This window comes from Bos grunniens, chromosome 2, assembly GCF_055505025.1.
Source record: "Bos grunniens cultivar Pamir isolate PY7600 chromosome 2, Bosgru_T2T1.0, whole genome shotgun sequence".
NCBI classification, from domain to species: Eukaryota; Metazoa; Chordata; class Mammalia; order Artiodactyla; family Bovidae; genus Bos; species Bos grunniens.
In genome coordinates, this window is record NC_141166.1 from 74,542,043 (window position 1) to 74,563,546 (window position 21,504).

Here is a 21,504-nt window from a genome sequence, read left to right on the forward strand (position 1 = left end):
TCTAGGTTGGTCATAACTTTCCTTCCAAGGAGTAAGCATCTTGGCTGCAGTCACCATCTGCAGTGATTTTGGAGCCCCCCAAAATAAAGTCTGACACTGTTTCCATTGTTTCCCCATCTATTTCCCATGAAGTGATGGGGCCGGATGCCATGATCTTAGTTTTCTGAATGTTGAGCTTTAAGCCAACTTTTTCACTCTCCTCTTTCACTTTCATCTAGAGGCTTTTTAGTTCCTCTTCACTTTCTGCCATAAAGGTAGTATCATCTGCATATCTGAGGTTATTGATATTTCTCCCGGCAATCCTGATTCCAGCTTGTGCTTCTTCCAGCCCAGCGTTTCTCATGATGTACTCTTCATATAAGTTAAATAAGCAGGGTGACAATATGCAGCCTTGACGTACTCCTTTCCCAACTGTTATTCCATGTTCATGCAACAGTTCTAACTGATGCTTCCTGACCTGCATACAGATTTCTCAAGAGACAGGTCAGGTGATCTGGTATTCCCATCTCATTAAGAATTTTCCACAGTTTGTTGTGATCCACACAGTCAAAGGCTTTGGCATAGTCGATAAAGCAGAAGTAGATATTTTTCTGGAACTCTCTTGCTTTTTCAATGATCCAACAGATGTTGGCAATTTGATCTCAGGTTCTTCTGCCTTTTCTAAAACCAGCTTGAACTTTGGGAGTTCACAGTTCACATACTGTTGAAGCCTGGCTTGGAGAATTTTGAGCATTACTTTACTAGCATGTGAGATGAGTGCAATTGTGCAGTAGTTTGAGCATTCTTTGGCATTGCCTTTCTTTGGGATTAGAATGAAAGCTGACCTTTTCCAGTCCTGTGGCCACTGCTGAGTTTTCCAAATTTGCTAGCATACTGAGTGCAGTACTTTCACAGCGTCATCTTTTAGGACTTGAAATGGCTCAACTGGAATTTCATCACCTCCACTAGCTTTGTTCGTAGTGATGCTTCCTAAGTCCCACTTGACTTTGCATTCCAAGATGTCTGGCTCTAGGTGAGTGATCACACCATCATGGTTATCTGGGTCATGAAGATCTTTTTTGTATAGTTCCTCTGTGTATTCTTGCCACCTCTACTTAATATTTTCTGTTTCTGTTAGGTCCATACCATTTCTGTCCTTCATTGTGCCCATCTTTGCATGAAATGTTCCCTTGATATCTCTAGTTTGCTCATCTACCTTGATTAGTGTTTCTCCAAGTGGTGTTCTTTGATTTCATGCTTTCTGGCCCCCACTTCAGGCTTATTGAACACCATGTCTGGGTTGATGTCCAGTAATCTCCGTTTTTAACAATCTCCTCAGCTATTAACACTGAAGTCTCAGGTCACTTCCCTGATGGCTCAGCAGTAAAGAATCCACCTCCAGTGCAGGAGACTCAGGTTTGATCCCTGGGTCAGGAAGATCCCTTGGAGGAGGAAATGGCAACCTGCTCCAGTATTCTTGCCTGGAAAATGGGCTACATTCCATGGGCTACAATCCATGGGATCGCAAAGAGTCGGTCACGACTGAGCAACTAGTATGCACAGGAAGTCTGAGGTAGCTTCAGACTTCCATCTTCATCCTATTACAATAACTGATTCTTTTAAAATAGATCGTGTTCTTGATTATACTTTTGTCTTGGAAGTTCCTTCTTCCTTTTTTATTCCCCACAAAAAATGCATATGCAATACTGAGGAAGAGCTTTGGCCATCTCTTCTTTTTTGATGACAAGATAAACAGGTAACAAGCAGCATTGCGTGTATGCACGCTCAGTCACTCAGTCATGTCTGACTCTTTGCAACCCAATGGACTGTAACCTGCCAGGCTCCTCGGCCCATGGGATTTCCCAGGCAAGAATACTGGAGTGTTGCCATTTCTTCTCCAGGGGAGCTTCCCGACCCAGGGATCAAACCCGTGTCTCTTACGTCTCCTGCCTTGGCAGGCGGATTCTTTACCCCTGTGCCACTCGGGAAGCCACAGCAACAGCATTAGGAAACTGCATTTCTGACATGAAAGACTGCTTATTAGCCCTCTAATTAAAAAAAAGATTTATCTCCCTCCTCCTAAAAGAGTGTGTTGACATGTAATTTTTTTTGGCCACAGCATGAGGTATGCAGGATCTTAGTTTCCCAACCAGGGATTGAACCCTCGCCCCTGGCACTGGAAGCTTGGAGTTTTGACCACTGGCCCACCAGGGAATTCTCAAAATGTAACTATCACATAATTGGAAATCACTACTATAATTTATTTTTGATAATTGACAATGCTTTCTGGAATATTTAATAACATTTTGGGGGTAAGGAGCTACATACTCAAGAATTATTTGACAGTCTCAGGAACACCAAAGAGGAAGTATTTAAACAAATGAAATAAAAGGACAATATCATAAAAATAATAGATAGCAACCTCTAACATCTGTACATCACTTTGCAACTTTGAAGTCCCATTTATGAATATGCATGGGCATTTCATATATATATGTATATACATTATATTTATCTTTGTATACATACAGTATTTTATAATATACATTATACATATACATGTATACAGGTATAAGGGGCTTCCTAGGTGGCACAGTGGTAAAGAATCCACATACAAGAGACACGGATTTGATCCCTGCGTCAGGAAGATCCCTTGGAGTAGGAAATGGCAATCCACTCCAGTATTTTTTCCTGGAAAATCCCATGGACAGAGGAACCTTGTGGGCTATAGTCCATGGAGTCACAAACAGTCAGATGTGAGTGAGCACCACAGTATACATGTATAAACAAACAATCTATATATCTAGGTTTGCAAATGACTTTGTAAGTAACAATGGCAGAGACACCCTTCCATGGGTACTGGCTAACCACCTGATACTCACGCATGATGCCTGAGAAGCTCAGAGAGAACCTCCGCAGGTCTATAGAGCGTTAACATATCAAGCCTTTCAAACAGGTCCACATCTCTCACAGCCAGCATCAGAGGAGTCAAGCCATGTTGGTTTGGGAAATTTATATCCAGGAACTCTTCAGATGCCTTTAAAAACATGAAGCTTTATTTCTATTATGTCTTTACTGCATGTCCATTAATACTAATCTTTACATTTTCATCACCTGGCCAAATTCTCATTTTAATTTCAAGATACTGTTCCTCAATATCTTGAGAGGAGCTGATGAACTGAAATAACACAAACCTGAGACAGACAGATTGGAGTTTGAATTTGAGGTCCTTAAATTGGTTATTTAACTTCCCTGACAGGGTTATATCAAGTACATTCTGTTAAAAGTTGATAAAATCACCCTGATGAAATAAGGGACAGCTAGTTAAATACCAAATAGTTGGTATTTACTTGAAATTCAATGAGTGTCATTCAATTTTAATGAGTGTCCTGTATTTTTATTTGCAAAATCTGGCAATCTTATTCCCTGAACTTCAGGGTCTTCAGGTCCTTTCTTACAGGATTGTTTGGATGATTGGAAACAGGAAATGAAAAGCACTGAGCAGAGTGTCTGACCATGCTCAGAAAACATCTGTGGAGTGAATGACTGGTTTACAATTACAAGGTAACTTATTGAACAGGATTTATACAATCAAATGGAGGTGGATGTATAGATGCTATTTGTTGTTTTAGTAAAATTTAATCTGGAAAATTCAGAGCTGAGAAGCTACTGGAAGGCCAAATTGTCTGAATTGTTTATTTTACAGGTCAAAGTAATTCACGAATTTCCATCTGTATTTCACTTTATGCCACATCAATATAGTCAGCATCTACCTCAGTTTCTCCAGGGAAAGACTAGAGATAATGATATTACCTCAGAGGGGTGCTGTGGGAATTAATTAGTTAGTATTTTTTTTTTTCAGTCTCTGAAAAGACACCACCTCTTATATAAATGTTTATTATTAGTTAGAACCAGCATAAAAGTTTTGAGCTGAGAATAGTTTTGCAATAGCACATTAATTGAACATCTGTTGATTAAGCTCTGGATCCAGTTACAGGTATATGTTTTTAAAACTTGGAGGCTTATCTTTAGAAGTGAAAAATATGGTTATGAAAAAAAGACATTGAATTACAACAACAGTTGTCAAAAAAATGCCATTAAAATGAAATTCAAAGTCTTCCAAAAACATTTCTAAGCCTCACTTTATGATATATGGCAATTTTAGACTATCATTTAGCACAATAGAAGAATTTAGAGTCCTTTGGATTTTGTTGTCCATTTCCTTGAACTCTAGGTGACCAGAATATCTTTCACTTCTTCTTTATCTGTTTGTGTCTCTACTGTAAGGGAATAGAAGAAGCTGTTTCCTAGCAGCAATTGATTTTCTTTCAGATGGAAGGTCATGTGATCTGACAGTACCTCAGAAGGTAAATGCCAAGAGCCTGTTCGCCAATAATGAATGTCCTTGCTTATGCATGTGGTTTCGCAAGTTACTCTGGAAAAGAGTCTCTATGGGCAGAAAAATCTGAATAAGAAGAAGATCAATACCCTAAAAAGACAGCATTTTGAAAAATGTATTCTCTTCACTTTCATTCCAGCTAAATATTATGCAAAGCATAGTCTCTCTGATTCCCTTTTCAGGATACAGATAATAACTGCAGATGGTCCGAAGGGATCTGAACAGCAGTTGTACAAATGGCAGTGATGTCAAGGGAACACCTCTGAGCAAGTTGACAGTGGTTCTCCAGGGGCATCTTTGGGAGGACATCATTTCTCAGGGGTGCTACATGACTTCTCCCATCCAGCTAGAAAGAAGGTGTAAATAGGCTGTGCTGCTGTGTGCTTTTATTATCTTGTTTTCCACCCCAAGTGTCCCATTTAATCCTGTTTCTGTCTCATATGTCCTGCCTGAAACTTTCTGGGACTGCATTTGAAAAGAACTTATTTTTCTTTAGAAGGAGTCATGTGTAGTCTGTTCTCTTTTCAAGTCTCACCCACTCACCCAAAGACAGAAGCAAACACTGAATTAACTGACCAGCAAGTGTTGAAGTTGTTCAAGATCACCTTGCCATGAGCTTTGCAGAAGTTGCATTTGGGGAGCTTGGATTCCATTGATGGCCAAGAGTTGTCTTTGGACATCACAATTAGCCACATGGACTGCGGTTTGATTGCTGTAATTACACAGGGTGATATCCGCTCCCTTTTCCAGAAGAAATCCAACAACCTGCAAAATCACAGCATTCTTACAATCATGTCTTCTGAGTTGGGTAGAAAACTTACTTAGTTGGACACAGCTCTGATTCAAGACATAAGAAATGAGAGTAAGATAGGCATAAAAATGGTGGTTCTAGTGGTAAAGAACCTGCCTGCCAATATAGGAGGTTCAATACTAGGTCAGGAAGATCCCCTGGAGGAGGACATGACAACCCACTCCAGTATTTTTGTCTGGAGAATCCAATGGACAGGGGAGCCTGGCAGATTACAGCCCATAGGGTTGCAAAGAGTTGGACATGACTGTAGTGACTTAGAAGGCACATACAACTGCCATTTGCCTTTTTTAAAATTTGAGAGACAAAAATCTCCAAGATATGGATAGTTTGGAGATACTATTTTTTTTTTTAACTAAAAGTCTGTGAATATTTTATGTTAAACCCACATAAAATGTTGAAGTCTTCATGTTACTGTTATCTATAATTTAGAATATAGAACCCCCAGATTCAGGCTTATAGATTCTTGAATGTTTCAGGTATTTCCACAAGTATTTTTAGGGAGAGAATAAACTCTATTTAAAATGGTAATGGGTTAATTTATTCAACAATTACGGATTGAGGGACTCATGTGTGTCAAGACCTGACTTTGGTGCTGAGACTCCAGCCATGAACAAGACAGGTAAACAGTCTCAGAATTTTTTCCAGTGGGTTTTAGCTACTTAAAGGGAGCTCTAGCCCTTTTGAGGGGATTTGAGACAGACAAATGTTTATGGTAAACCACAAATGAGGAATTAACACTAGTTCAGGTTCTTCCTGGCCTGAAATGGGTTACAATGCTGATAGTCACCCACTAAAGAAAAGAGAAACAGATACAAAGAAATCTAGACAAATTCTTTGTGATTAGTCCTGCTGCCCCAGAAAACTCCTCTGGCCTTTATGTTAAACTGGGTGAAAATTTACAAAATGCTATTATCACAATGGGTCAGCAAATTATTCAGATCAAGGTAGAATCCTTTTTTTAAAAAAAAAGGTCCTGCTGTGAAAGTTAAGCCTGAGTCAACTAAAGGCTACAAACCCCAGATCCAGTCAAAGCAATATGGCTGTGGCCTTGAAGACAAGGGATCTCTGAAGGGGAAATCAGATCAGATCAGATCAGATCAGTCGCTCAGTCGTGTCCGACTCTTTGCGACCCCATGAATCGCAGCACGCCAGGCCTCCCCGTCCATCACCAACTCCCGGAGTTCACTCAGACTCACGTCCATCGAGTCAGTGATGCCATCCAGCCATCTCATCCTCTGGCGTCCCATTCTCCTCCTGCCCCCAATCCCTCCCAGCATTAGAGTCTTTTCCAGTGAGTCAACTCTTCGCATGAGGTGGCCAAAGTACTGGAGTTTCAGCTTTAGCATCATTCCTTCCAAAGAAATCCCAGGGCTGATCTCCTTCAGAATGGATTGGTTGGATCTCCAAATAGATGGTGTCAATAATAATGACCTTGCTACCTGATCTAAGGCTTTGTATGAACCAAAAACACTGGGAGTTCATTTGGCTGAGCAGCATGTTTCTGGAAACTAAAAGTATATGTATCTTTTTTATTGGCCTAGAGCCACTGTCTCTTACCATGTTGCAAATCCTTCCCTCCACCTATACCTCATCCTCAGTTGCCCTATCTCAAGGGGATTGAAGTTTGCAGTCACCCACATGAAAATTTTGGTGACTTTGGGGAGATGAGAGACTCAAACTTTCATGGCTCACTTGGATTCAGATTCCCAAGTCAGCATCCTGCCCAGTCCCTTGGGGAAACTGAGTCCTCTGAATTCAGCTAATGAGGTTTGGGCAAGATTCACAATGAAGAGGGAAATATAACATGATTGGCCCTTTGAGCCATTCAATGTACAGTGATTTTTAAGGCTTCTATCTCTAGATGTATGCATGCGTGCCTGCTAAGTCGCTTCAGTCGTGTGACGCTGTGGACTGTAGCCCACCAGGCTACTCTGTCCATGGGGATTCTTTAGGCAAGAATACTACAGTTGGTTGTGATGCCCTCCTCCAGGGGATCTTCCCTACCCAGGGATGGAACTCTTGTCACTTATGTCTCCTGCATTGGCAGATGGGTTCTTTACCACTAGTACCACCTGGGAAGCACCCCTCTAAATATATGAGGAATTAGTGTAATATCTGTGTATACCCCAAATTCAAGATTATGAAGTGTGGGGGCACACTTCATGATGAGCATTTAGAGGGCTTTTGAGGCACTGCAATGATTTAATTTTTTGTTTTGGATGGTAGATACAATGGTGCTACTGTCATGGTTTTCCTTTTTTTTAAAAAAGCGTATATGCTGAGTCCTCATATTCCAACTACTGAAGCCTGCACACCCTACAGTCCATGCTCCAGAACAAGAAAAACCACTGTGAGAAACCCCTGCACTGCAACTAGAGAAAAGCCAGCAACAAAGACCCAGCACAGCCAAAAATAAATAAATAAATATTATTTTTAAAAAAGCATATATGCTATATTTTATGCTTTGTTATAAAAGTGTTAATAGAAAGGAGTCAAGATAGAAACAGAGCTAGGAATAAAGTCAAGAAAGAGGGTAATTGTGGAAGCAAAGATGGCCAACCAGAGTTAACAGTCCATTTGCATTTAGCCCCCCAAGAACTTGTAGAGGCACTGAGGTATGCAGTTGGGTGAAATTTGTCTTGAATTTTCACTCATTTCTTCTCTTCCCCTTGAAGTCTCCTCCTTGATGCCCCTCCCCAATTCCAAGTGCCCATATTGCTGTCACTTTTACTTGCATTCTTTTTTTTTTCTAGGCCTCGCTGTACGGCATGCGGGATCTTAGTTCCCCAACCAGGGATTGAATCTATGCCCCTTGCGTTGGGAGAGCAGAGGCCTAAACCACTGGACTGGCAGGGAAATCCTTGCATTCTTTAAAAGAATCTTTTAAGTTCCCATACACAATTTTGTAAATGATCAATAAGACACAAATGGATTATTTATTCATTAATTTATCCATTACTTAGATGTGTCAGGCCTGCTAAGCTGGATATATAACAACAACAAAGAGGACAATTTTCTGCCCCTTTAAGTCTCATTATTTATTTACTCCTCTTCCCCTACTTTCAGGATTTTGCGCACCTGTTTGGACCAGGGGACAAATTTCCAAGTACTGATGGGGCTGGGTGTGGGTTGTGGGGAAGGAGGGAAAAATTCAGACTCCGTTATGTGGTCCCACTAGACCATAAGCTGCTTTTCAAGGGTGACGCCTGTATTTGGTTCACCCACCATGGTATGAATCATGAAGTCTGGTATATTGCCTTGGGTATTTTGGGAGTATCTGTTGACTGAGTGAAGAAATGAATAAAGATGGTGGTGTCTGGATCATTTAGGGTTTCTCAGCATTCTCTCCAGCTGCTACCCCCCACCCCTGCTTTGTGCTCTCACATATTCCTTTTTGGAGGTAGGTGACTATGCTATTCCTAACCATTTCATTCTTGGAATCCTTCACTTAGAAGACCATCCAAGGGCCCCTGGACACCACATATTACCTCTGTTAGATTTTCTTCTGCTGCAGTAATGAGAGGTGTATTCCCAGTCTTTGGATGCTGAAAGTCAAGGTTTCCAAGGATGGAATGGACTTTAGCAATATGGTCACAGATGAGTTCCACATCACCTCTTGAAACTACTTCCAGAAATTCATGAATCAGTTTATTTTTATTCATCATGCTAGTTCCATGTAATTGCCTGCAAGAGGAAAGAAACTAATTAAATGAGATCCAACAAAGTAGTGGGTGGTTTAAATGTAACATATTCTACCTTTAGTGTCACCTGTTCCTTTTTTTTGGAGAAGGCAATGGCACCCCACTCCAGTACTCTTGCCTGAAAAATCTCATGGACGCAGGAGCCTGGTAGGCTGCAGTCCGTGGGGTCGCTAAGAGTCAGACACGATGTGTGAAATATTATAACAGATTTAAAGGCAATTTTGAAAAAGAGGAAAACTGTCAGTCTTGGTTCTTTGCATATATTTAAAAAAATTTTGCATACATATTTTAAATTAGGAACAATAATACTTTCACTGTCACTTTGCAGATCTGCTGTGGTACAGAAGAAGAAAGGATGGGTCAACACCAGAATGGAAAGAGTACAGGCTTTGGGGTCTGAAAGAACCTGGATTCAAATCCCACCTCCACATTGTGACTTTGGGCATCTCACTCAACTTTTCTGAACTTCCTTTCTCATCTTCCAATATGGAAATGATAATCCCCCTTCAAATGTTTGGTGAGGATCTGAAACACTATATACAAAGCATTGGCACATCCAATTGGTGAGAATTATTGTAGAATTTTATTTTCTTTAGTGTTGTTTATTAAAACTCCTGTAATTACTTTCTTTATTAGAGCCCCTGTCTTCCCAATAATACTGCCAACTCTTCAATAGCAGGGAAAGAATGATGCTAAAGCTGAAACTCCAGTACTTTGGCCATCTCATGCGAAGAGTAAACTCATTGGAAAAGACTCTGATGCTGGGAGGGATTGGGGGCAGGAGGAGAAGGGGATGACAGAGGATGAGATGGCTGGATGGCATCACTGACTCGATGGATGTGAGTCTGAGTGAACTCCTGGAGTTGGTGATGGACAGGGAGGCCTGGCGTGCTGCAATTCATGGGGTCACAAAGAGTCGGACATGACTGAGTGACTGATCTGATCTGATCTGATCTACATGTCTTGGGTTTGTGTGTCCTCCATAATTCTAGCACAGTGTGAGTCATAAAAGAATATGGTTAATACCATTCTAGATTTTCCAGGAAAGTCCTAATTTTAAATATCCTATCTCGGTTTTCCAAATCATTGAAATATCTCTTAAATTGCCATTTCTGAAGTCACCAACGACCTCCTGGTGGAGTGTCTTACTGTTGGAAATAGCACAAAATCTTTTTTTCAGATTCTATTTTCCAGCTTCAAATTCTGATACCATTGTCACTGTCTGTAAGCACAGGCTATTTCATTGAGTGGGCAATTTGCTTACAATGCACTGATATTTGGCACAAAGAAAAAGAACAAAAGGCATTTCATAGCACAACTTTATAGTGAAAAGCTAAGAAAAATAAATAAGGAAATGTCTAGAATTGGTCTTCAATGTCCTAAATATTTAACTGCCTTCAGTATTCATGGCCAGACTACTTAAGCCTTCTTTCTTTCTCAAAAAGTTTGTGTACTTCACCCCAGAAATAATTCAATTTGAGAAATTTATCCATTATTTAAGAGGATACTATACGTCCTTCAAGAACTTGTACTGACCTGCACAATAGAACATAGCATAAAATAGTTCAGATAAAAATTTTAAAAGTGTCAAACAACAAATAATGGAGAAATGGAATGGCCATGTGGGCTGGAATATGATGTGAAAAGAAAGGTATTAATAATAACTGGAAAACCAGAATAAAGGAGAAAGAGTAGTTTTGACCAGAAAAAGAGTATGAACAAAAGTCTATACCTAGGAACAATGAGGAGAAAATGGTCCTGTAGGAATTTACTCTTTAACTTCTCAACAGGTTGGGAAGCCCATGGAATATTTTGGGTAGTGCCTTTTAGGAACATGGTCCTTTTAAAAAAAATGGAATTATAATTGCTTTACAATGTTGTGTTTGTCTCTGCTATACAACAAAGTGAATCAGCTATATATATATATATATATATATATATATGTGTATATATATATATCCTTTCCCTCTTAAGCCTCCCTCCCAGCCCCCATCCCACCATCTAGGTCATTACAAAGCACGAAGCTGAGCTCCCTGTGAGCAGCTTCCTACTGCTGCTACTGTGCTCAGTCATGTCTGACTCTTTGCCACCCTATGGACTATGACCCATCAGACTCCTCTGTGCATGGAATTTTCCAGGCAAGAATAGTGGAGTGGGTTGCCATTTCCTCCTTCTGGGGATCTTCAGGACCCAGGGATCGAACCCAGGTCTCTTGCATCTCCTTCATTAGCAAGCAGATTCTTTACCACTGTGCTACCCAAACAACTTCCTGTTAGCTAGCTGTTCTACACACAGTAGTGGTATAGGAACATGGTAACTTTAGTAAGATTCCTATGACAAAGAATGGAAAGGAAGAAACAAAATTTTGAAAGTAAAACTTAACAGGAATGTGACTTACTGGCCATAGAAAATGAAACATGAGTCCAAGAGGATATTATTGGGCAATCAGGGAAGACCTGATGTTGGGAGAGGCAAGCATTTGCTTTTACAGAATGATAAGTGCTGAGGTCAGCAACAGAGACAGCACAGCATGTAGAAGAGTGTCTTGTCTCCTTCAATTAAAAAAAAAAAATGTGACCTTAGCTTAGTGCAGTTTCCTAAACTAGCTTGAATATAAGAATTAGGCTGTCCACTGGTTATAAATAGGTTCCTAGGTTCCTTTTGACTGGGTAGGTCTGGAATGAAGTGGGGGACTCTCTTCATTTTTTTAATTAAAAAAATTTAATAGTTTATTTTAAAATAGACTTTAAATTTTACAGTAGTTCAAGCTCACAACAAAATTAAGTGGAAACCACAGTGAGTTCCCCATGTGTCTTCTTGACCCTCCACCACTCACCACACACACACACACCTCCCCACCATGAACATTCAGCACCAGAGTAGCACCTTTGTTACACTTGATGAACCTGCATTGATGTATCATTATTATCCAGAGTCCAGAATTTACATTAGGGTTCAATCTTGGTGTGGCACATTCTAGGAGTTTGGACAAATATACAATGACACGCATCTACCATTATAGTATACAGTAGTTTCACTATTTTTTGTCTCACCTATTCAAGCTCCCCTCCTTCCTAATCCCTGGCAACCACTTATCTTTTTTCTGTCTCTAGTACATACCTTTTTGCTCAAGCTTTCAGGTGATTCCTAATATTAGGCAACTTTTGGAAATACTGACCTAGTAATTTGAATCCAATCCACAATTTTCTTTGCAATTCACTTTACTTTCTAGTTGACATTTATCATTACCACTTATTCCTTTTGATTTAAAGTTCTTAGGATAAATACTAGCTTTTCCTCCAAGTTTCTAATAAATAATAAATGGAAATAGAGAAGCAGTTTCTCAAGTTTTCCTCTACTTTTTCTCAAAGTGATGTTACATACTAACGATAATATAATATCAGCAATAATCTCCGACATTGATTGAATGCTTACCACATGCTATAGTAGTAGTAGTGTTAGTCGCTCAGTTGTGTCCGGCTCTTTGAGACCCCACGAACTGTAGCCCACCAGGCTCCTCTGTCCATGGGATTATCCAGGCAAAAATACTGGAGTGGATTGCCATTCCCTTCTCCAGAGGATCTTACCAACCCAGGGCTCGAACTCGGGTCTCCTGCATTGCAGGCAGGTTCTTTACCATATGAGCTACAGGGAAGATCCACATGCCATATTCTCTTCTAAATGCTTTGCATATATTTTACTTTTACATTTCAAACACCACCATCAGAACAGTAGTACTGTTACCTGTATTTTACAGATGAGAAAAACTAGACATAGGCATTAATAAAAAGGGATCTCATGCTGGAGAGATGAGAGCAGGAGTGCCCAAAACATTTAACACAACTAGCATAATAAAGGAACATTTGTAAAATAGGCCTATTTTCATTTCCTTGCTGGACCTTAAAGGGATGTGGGTTAATCATATTCCTAATTAGCAGTATTGGGCCATGTCTGACTTCTCTCGTTTCATGTTTTTCCACCTTCATCTCTGCTCCATTCTGCCCCCCCACCTGCCTCGCAGGAGCCCAGTCTAATGTGCCCAAGCGGTATCCTCAGATATGTATGTATCTTTGTAAGGCCAACGGTGCTGTTATGTGTGTGGGCATATTTTAAATTTCATAAATGATAATGTACTAAAGATCTTGTTACTTATTTTTTAACTTGACGTGTTGTTCTTAAGCTTTAGCCTTATACTTATGTGTACCTCTGGTTGGTTGTTTCTAAGGGCTGAATAGTAAGGATCATATTCAGTGTCTCTTCCCTTGGTGATGGACATCTAAGTGGCCTCCCACTTCCCACTCCACAAGCAACACTGTGATAAGTAGCCTGTTCAGGCCTTATCATGCACTGCGCCTGTGTTCCTCTGAGGTGAATGGTTTGAGTATATTTAATTTCACTAATACTACTGGATTGTTCTCCACAGTGGCTGTGCCAATTTCCACTCCCACCAGCAGTGCCTGTCAGTTTCCTTTCAGCTCTTCTAAATAAAGCAGGCATTTGGTTGATTGCCGTCACTTAAGCATCATTATCCTAATCATTAACATTGAATAAGCAGGGTACTTGGAACTTTAAAACAAAGCTGACGAGCAAATGATACTCTCAAAATCAGGCCACAGAAAAATTTGAAACCCATATGTATGTCTGTCCCAGCAAACTGCTTTGCAAGTTGCATTTATATACTTACTACTGAAACAATATTTGCAGTATCATTTCAGTTAAAAGAAATGCGTTCAAAAACAAAAGTTAATTGAAACCTGTCCTTCAATAAAGCTGGAAATTGGATATTCAAATAACAACTAGATAAGAAATACATATTTATATCCCCAGCTAACTCATAATGTGGAAATAAAACCTCAAAGGTATTTTTCCCCCAGGTTATCACATCTAGCAATGAAATGACAATGTATGTTATGGGACTGTAGTTAAGCTCTTTAATATAACCTTTAAGCGAGAGTATTTCAAAAGTAGTATCTATCTCATAAATAAAAAATAAAATTAAGATTTAAGCCAACTGCAATCTGAGAGTTATCAAGTCAAATCACTATAATACTGGGCAGTGTGGTCTTAGTTTGACCATCTACCATCTCACTCTCAGTTGTGACTGAAGGAAGATGATGATTGAATCAGCATATAGCAGTGCTCTTTCAATTATCGTGGACAGACCCACTTGGCTTTTTATTAGTGAGTTCCATTTCCTCTTCTGATCTTCACTCTGTACAGTCACAGCTTAAATTTTTTCATAAAAAAGCTTTTCTCAATTTTTCTTTTAGGATTGTTAGGACTGATGATATTTTTAAGCAATAACATTTCATTCCACAGGGATTTCTGGCTTAGCATCTGTTGAAGCCCAGTTTTTTTTTTTTAATTTTTAATTATATGCATGGTTAACCTACTTGTAAAACAAAATCTTTTTATTATAATATACATTTGATTTGGAATCTTATGTAATTAAGACTTAAAATAATGGGAATCCCTTTTCATGTTGAGAAAATACGACTGAGGACACATATAATACTGAGTAGTTCAAGAAGGTTTATATCAAATAAAATTAACAGATGTACAGGTGATTAAACTAAAATAAAAGGTTGTTCCTGGGTATAATTCAATGAACACAAGTATTTTTGTATACTTTTTGTCCTTATGCAGTTAGCCTATGGTCTAGAGTCATTTTTGTAAAGTATTAGAAGGGATTATCTCAATACTCGAAAAGTCAAAAATAGCTTATTCCAAGAACTCTGAGGATATAATTATTTGAGATTAGGAGATAGTTTCCTCTATCAGTTTACCTAATGTTCCTCCACTGGGACATCTCTGGGGAGAAAAAAAAGTTGGAACATAAAATGTGGTGAAAAGTGGAGATTCGGCTTACCTGTTCTATGTTTTGCTGAGGAAGTTGGTACACAGTTGAGACACCAAGACAAACAGCAGTCAACATCATCCTAATTCATCAAGGCACTGATTCCTGGAACAGCTGTCAACCCACACTTCAACAAGGGATCCATTTAGAAGCAGCATAAATATAGATTTTTTTCTTTGATTATTTTCCAATGTTTCACAGCTCCAAGTACTTGTAAAATAAAAAGATAATTACAGCTGGTTCTGTGTGTACAAACTCTTCAGTTAGCTGCAGAGACTGCTTAGTTTACGGGCTGTCACCTGGGCAACCATCCACTGTGCATTTAGCTTGGAGACTTGAAAGTGGGACAGTCTTATTCAAGAAGGGAAATAAGTGTTGTACATTCTTCAGAGTTCTGTTTAAAAGCTTGAAAGAGTTAGACTCCTATGCATTTGCCTGTTTGGCACAAATGTCGTTGTTACCTTACCCACTGAGATTTCTTCCAGGAAAGCTGTACCTTTATAATCACTGTAATGTGCCAAATGGGTCTCTTTCCAAATCTGAATATAGGTTATGGGGAGGATCCCATAGATTATCCCCAAACTGGTTGTATCCTTAGAATCATGCTCAAGAAAACACTAATAAATGGAAATTCTTATATGAGGATATATTTCTTGTCTGGACTTGTGCTATTATCAAGCAAAAATTTCAATAAATAGACTGCATTTTTGTCTGAGTCATAAGTGGTAATAAACCCAGGTGAAAGAGACTTTAAAATTATGGTCTATAAAAGCATACTCTTGAGGAAGTAGACTCAGGTCAATCCACAGCATAACATCACCTGGCATCTGTGTGCTGCCAAATTCTTTCTACCACTTACTGTAGCATGCAGGGGTTTCTCTTCTAACCATATACTTCACACTATATATACTCAACTGAATAGAGTTCAGGTATTTTATCATAGCAACAACTAACATTTATTAAACGCTTACTAGACTCATCCTTCACATGAGATGCAACCCTTTTTCTTTTGCGGCACTGCATGGCATGTGGAATTTCCCCAAACCAGGGATCGAAATCATACCCCTAGAGTGGAAGCACAGAATCTTAACTACTGGACCACCAGCGAAGTCCCTGTCCTTTACATTAAAGATGTCATTTAACCTTCACAACAACTCTATGTAATAGATTTATAATCACCATCATTCCCATGTTACAGATGAGGACATTGAGGCTAAGACGTTTTAAGCTAATAAAAGGTAGAGCTGGGGATTAAATCTGAATAGCCTGACTACAGTGCTGAAATATTCACCACTTTTACTAAGCTAACATGCAATACACACACACATACACACCACGCTCATATACTCACATACTCACTCACACACACACTTCAGGGTAAAAACCACTGGGAGACTGCTAGGTTTATGCATATTGTTTCATCATCCAATTCAGCCTGACCCAGTTTGACATGAATCCAAGTACATATAGGTTGCTACTCTGTTTTTACTTCCTCAATCCTCCTTTGTTTCTACTCACAGGAGGAATAGTACTCTATTAAGCTTTTGTGTCAAGAGAAAGTTTCAAGTACTGTAGTTTCTGATGTTTAGCATTTCTGTAGGTTACCCTTGGGTTCAAACTGGTCTGCAATCCATGAACCTTTCACTTGATTCCCCAAAGAGTAATCCTCTTCTTCAATCTCATTTTCAGAAATAGTCATTCAGATCATGTTTTGTTCTGTTTAATAGAAACCCAGTTTTTCAGAAACAGTAATGGGATGAGCATGCAAAACCAGGACCATATTAGGTGGTAAGGCCAGCATGGAGCTGTGTAAAAGGCTCTAAGGAAACTTGAGAGAGGAGTGTCTAATTTGGGGGGATATGTTAGTTTGTTAAGGCTTCCATAACAAAACGTCACAGTCTGGGTGTCTTAAACAACAGTAATTTAATTTGTCACAGTTTTGGAGGCTGGAAGTTCAAGATCAAGGTGTCAGTGGGCTTCTTATCTCCTGAGGCCTCTCTCCTTGGTGAGCAGATGGATCATTCTCACTGTGTCCTCACATGGTCTTTTCTCCCTGGTGTCTCTGCATGTGTCTTACTTAATCTCCTCTTTTCATAAGTGTGCTTGGATTAGGGCCCTTTTTGTTGTTGTTCAGTTGCTCAGTCATGTCCAACTCTTGGCAACCTCATGGGCTGCAGCATGCCAGGCTTCCCTGTCCTTCACTGTCTCCCAGAGCCTGTTCAAACTCACGTCCACTGAGTCAGTGATGTCATCCAACCATCTCTTCCTTTGTCATCCCCCTTTCCTCCTGCCTTCAATCTTTCCCAGCATCAGGGTCTTTTCCAATGAGTCAGCTCATCGCATCAGATGGCCAAAGTATTAGAGCTTCAACTTCAGAATCAGTCCTTCCAATGAATATTCAGGACTGATTTCCTTTTGGATTGACTGGTTTGATCTCTTTGCAGTCCAAGGGACTCCCAAAGAGTCTTCTCCAACACCACAGTTCAAAGGCAGCAATTCTTCGGCGCTCAGCCTTCTTTATGATCCGACTCTCACATCTGTACATGACTACTGGGAAAGCTATAGCTTCAACTATACGGATCTTTGTCAGCAAAGTGATGTCTCTGCTTTTTAATATGCTGCCTAGGTTTGTCATAGCTCTTCTTTCAAAGAACAAGCATCTTTTAACTTCATGATCACATTCACCATTTGCGGTGATTTTGGAGCCCACCGTTTCCATTGTTTCCCCATCTATTTGCCATGAAGTGATGGGACCAGATGCCATGATCTTAGTTTTTTGAATGTTGAGTTTTAAGCCAGCTTTTTAAATCTCATTTTAACTTAATCACCTCTTCAAAGGATTAATCTCCAGACCTAGTCACATTCTGATATACTAAGGATTAACAGAAGGGCATAGGGAATTTCAAAGAAAGATATTTATCTGAGCTGAAACTTGAAGGACAAATAATTCATCAGGTATAAACCATAGACAGAGGGACATTGCAGATAGACTAAACAACAGCATGTCCAAAGGAAAGATAAAGGCATGAAATGTTGGGAAAATTGTGTTTCATGTATGTGTGTGCAGTTAGAATGCAGAATAAATGAGGAGAAGGGGAAGTGAGACTATTCCAGCTGAATTGAGAGAGAGATTAAAAGATTTTATTCAGAAACTTCCCTGGTGGTCCAGCAGTTAAGACTTTGCCTTCCAGTGGAGAGGGTGCAGGTTTGATCCCTGACTGGGGAGCTAAGATCCCACATGCCTTAAGGCAAAAAACCAAAACATAAATCAGAAGCAATATTGTAACAAATTCAATAAAGACTTAAAAAAAAGATTTTATTCATGGAGAGGCACATTCAGGCCTATAGTTTGGAAAAATTCTGACAGCAGGATTGAAAATTAATTCAAGGAGAGTGGCAGATATAAAAGTGAGAAGATTTTTATAAAGAGTCAAGAAAATGATGCTGACCTAACCTAAAACAATAACAATAAAGACAAATTGGAGGAGCTGAGTCACGATATTAGAGCAAAGAATGTTTTAGATTTTCCAGGAATATAGTAGGCTATGCTATTTAGACCAGTTCTTCTATGGACAGCAAATAAGAGGTGTAAGGTTAAATTACCTGAAGTTATACCTGAAGGAAAAGGAGGGCCCACTCATTCATTCATTCAATATCATATCTTGAATGTCTCTTTTTGTGCAAAGCTTTATTCTCATTACTCTAGAAATACCAGAGAAATAAGATTGTAGACTGAATGAATAAATAATCAAAGTACTATCAAGTGGTTACAAATGCCATGAAGCAAATTAAAATGATAGAGATTGACAGTTGTGGGCAGAAAGAGTTTTATTCCATTGCATGCACATGGAAAGTCTCCCTTCTAGGTAAACATTTGATCTACTACTTGAATGAAAAGAAGCAGCCAGTCCTTTGAATAGTTGATGGCAGAACATTCTACGCAGTGGGCACAGCTGGGGCAAAGGTCATAATGGATATATAAACATTACTTGTCAAAGTTACAGGAAGATGGTGAAGGTATTAGAATTGAGATTGGAGAGGTATGCAGGGGCCATATTTTGAAGGGCCTCATAGGCATCATAAGGAGTTTGACGTATTCCAAGTGCAGTATAAAACCATCAGAGCACTTTCCTCAAGGGGGTGACAATGTCTGATTCTTTTTTAATCATATTGATAGTTGTACAGAGGAAAGATTGTAAGGTGCAGCAGTGGAAGTCAGAGGTGAATATAAAAGCAATTGGTGCTTAGTTTACTGTAAGTACCTACTTGTGAGTAGAAGCTTTGAAGGCAAAATATAAAACTCTAACAGTATTCTTGGTCGAAGGATATTCTTATGAGTACATTTTTGTAAAAATCAAGGCAGAATAAAATAAAAGGCCTTGGGAAATGACTGCTTGCCTGAGGTCTCTATTTCTTCTTCAGTCCCAAGAAACCAATGTGAAATAGCATTTTTACAGGCTATGATTAAAGATGCTCAGAAAAAAACTTGTAACACTTCCATTTCCTACCTCCACCCCTGCACCCACACCGGGCCACCTCTGATCATAGTTAAACATGGAAAAACTACAAGTTTTTTTTTCTTTTCTTTTTGTCACTATGGAGAATCTAGTAGTGTTATGGAAGATGTACACATATGAGACCTATTTACTTTTTATTGAATATTTAAATATTGGGCAGGACGGAGTTAATATAGCTGGCCCTCATCCGTTCCTCTCCCATTACTGGTGATGAAGAGGTCAAGATACTCTCAGACAAAGAAAGAAAGTATTGATGAATAACTCAGTATTGTAAACACAACAATAACTGAAACTCCTGGAAGATACATGGTTATTTGCTAGGAGGAACATCCTTGTTTATAGAATGTGCTTGTTGTAGGATATCCCTACTTAAGGATTGTCTATGGTAAATCTATGAAGTTAAGGAGCATGGCTTCCTGAAAAATGTTACAAAAATCATTCAGCTATATGTCTGTAAAATGGAAATGTTTCATTACAGAGAGCTTATGTCTTACATGGGAAGAAAGGACCAGGGAGCTTCTCTCTGTATCTCACACTTCTCCCTGCTTTGCCTGTTCCTGTTGATTGATTATACCCCTGAAATTATTCAGAAAGCTTGATAGTGGATGATGTTTTAGATCTGCATGCATCTGATTTGACAATATGATACACACATACACATTTAGCTACTGGATGCAATTATCTTTGAAACATGCCTTTGAGTTCCCCCCATAGGAGATATCAGGTATTTCAAGAGACAAAAAAGCAGAAAAATTAAAATAATAAAGAAAGATTTTGGAGAGGAGCAAGAAGCCCTGGGGAGAAGGCAATGGCAACCCACTCTAGTATTCTTGCCTGGAAAATCCCACGGATGGAGGAGCCTGGTACGCTGCAGTCCATGGGGTCGCTAAGAGTCGGACACGAATGAGTGACTTCAGTTTCAATTTTCACTTTCCACTTTCATGCATTGGAGAAGGAAATGGCAACCCACTCCAGTGTTCTTGCCTGGAGAATCCCAGGGACGGGGGAGCCTGGTGGGCTGCCGTCTATGGGGTCGCACAGAGTTGGACACGCCTGAAGCGACTTAGCAGCAGCAGCAGCAGCAGCAGCAGCAATGAGCCCTAGAAGAGGAGTATCTAGACTGAATTCTCATCTTCAGTGTAATCTAGCTATGTGACTTGGGCTTGTGCTTAATCATTCAGTTGTGTCGGACTCCTTGTGGCCCCATGGACTGCAGCCGGTCAGGCTCCTCTGTCCATGGAATTCTCCAGACAATAATACTGGAATGGGTTACCATACCCTTCTCCAGGGAATCTTCCCAACCCAGGGATCGATACCAAGTCTCCCATACGGCAGGTTCTTTACTGTCTGAGCCACCACTAGGGAAGACCATTTTCCTATTTATAAACTGAAGGGGTTGAGTAAAATGAATTCAGAAAACCCCTCTGATTCCAAAAGTTTGAGAATCTAAAACAGAAAATAAGCAAAGTAATTTCATTACAGGAGAAAAATCAAGAAATGAGAAATGACGCAGTGATAAAGTCCTCCCTCTGGTGATCCCCTGGAGAAGGGAAAGGCTACGCACTCCAGTATTCTGGCCTAGAGAATTCCACGGATGTCCATAGGGTTGCAAAGAGTCAGACACAACCAAACAACTTTCACTTCACTTCACTGGTGGTCACCATGTTCCAAAGCCAGCTCTCATTCAGCTATAGTCCTCAGGGACTTTGTATTAATAGTTCCCAGGCTCTGTGAGTCTCTCTGATCCAATAAGCACCCCTTCAATCCACTCTATTCTCCTGTCATTTCATACTTCTATTATGACAGAGTCTGACTTGTTTTAGAGTTATTTTTAATCTCTCCATTAGATTCTATTTTCTAGAAGACAAGTAACAAGTTTTAATTATCTTTGTTCTGCTATTGTGTCTTTATAATTTATGCAGAGAAGGTTCTCGGTGGCTATTTCTAGAACTAAATGTACACAAGAGTAGAGTGAAAAACCAATGAAGAATCTCATGTAGTGGCCTTTTGCTTACTATGGGACAAGCTCAAGTTCTCAGTAGAGCTATGTTTTTTATTATTTTTTGGGCTAGGTAGACAGGAGGAGAAAGGATTTCAGTGAACAATAGTAGCAAATGAGATGCTGTAAGTGGAGGGGCTTGAAAAGGACAAAAATTGAAGTTTTGAATCCAATCTTAGCTATAAGAATACACTAATGAATACTTTTGAATATCTGGGCAACCCCGCTGTATTGAGTGGGA

At 39.6% G+C, this 21,504-nt stretch overlaps 1 protein-coding gene across 2 annotated transcripts in view; it reads right to left on the reverse strand.

Annotated features, from left to right (window-relative positions):
- Window positions 1–8,870, reverse strand: part of MAP3K19 (mitogen-activated protein kinase kinase kinase 19) — a 59,768-nt gene extending 50,898 nt beyond the window's left edge. For both annotated transcript variants that reach the window (XM_086350430.1, XM_086350438.1), the window contains exons 1-3: window positions 8,678–8,870; window positions 4,955–5,143; window positions 2,862–3,016 (exon numbers count right to left, since the gene is read on the reverse strand). In XM_086350430.1, coding sequence (XP_086206556.1) covers window positions 2,862–3,016; window positions 4,955–5,143; window positions 8,678–8,854 — 521 coding nt within the window. In that variant the 5' untranslated portion in view covers window positions 8,855–8,870. The remainder of the gene's footprint in view (window positions 1–2,861; window positions 3,017–4,954; window positions 5,144–8,677) is intronic.
- Window positions 8,871–21,504: the final 12,634 nt, after the last annotated feature.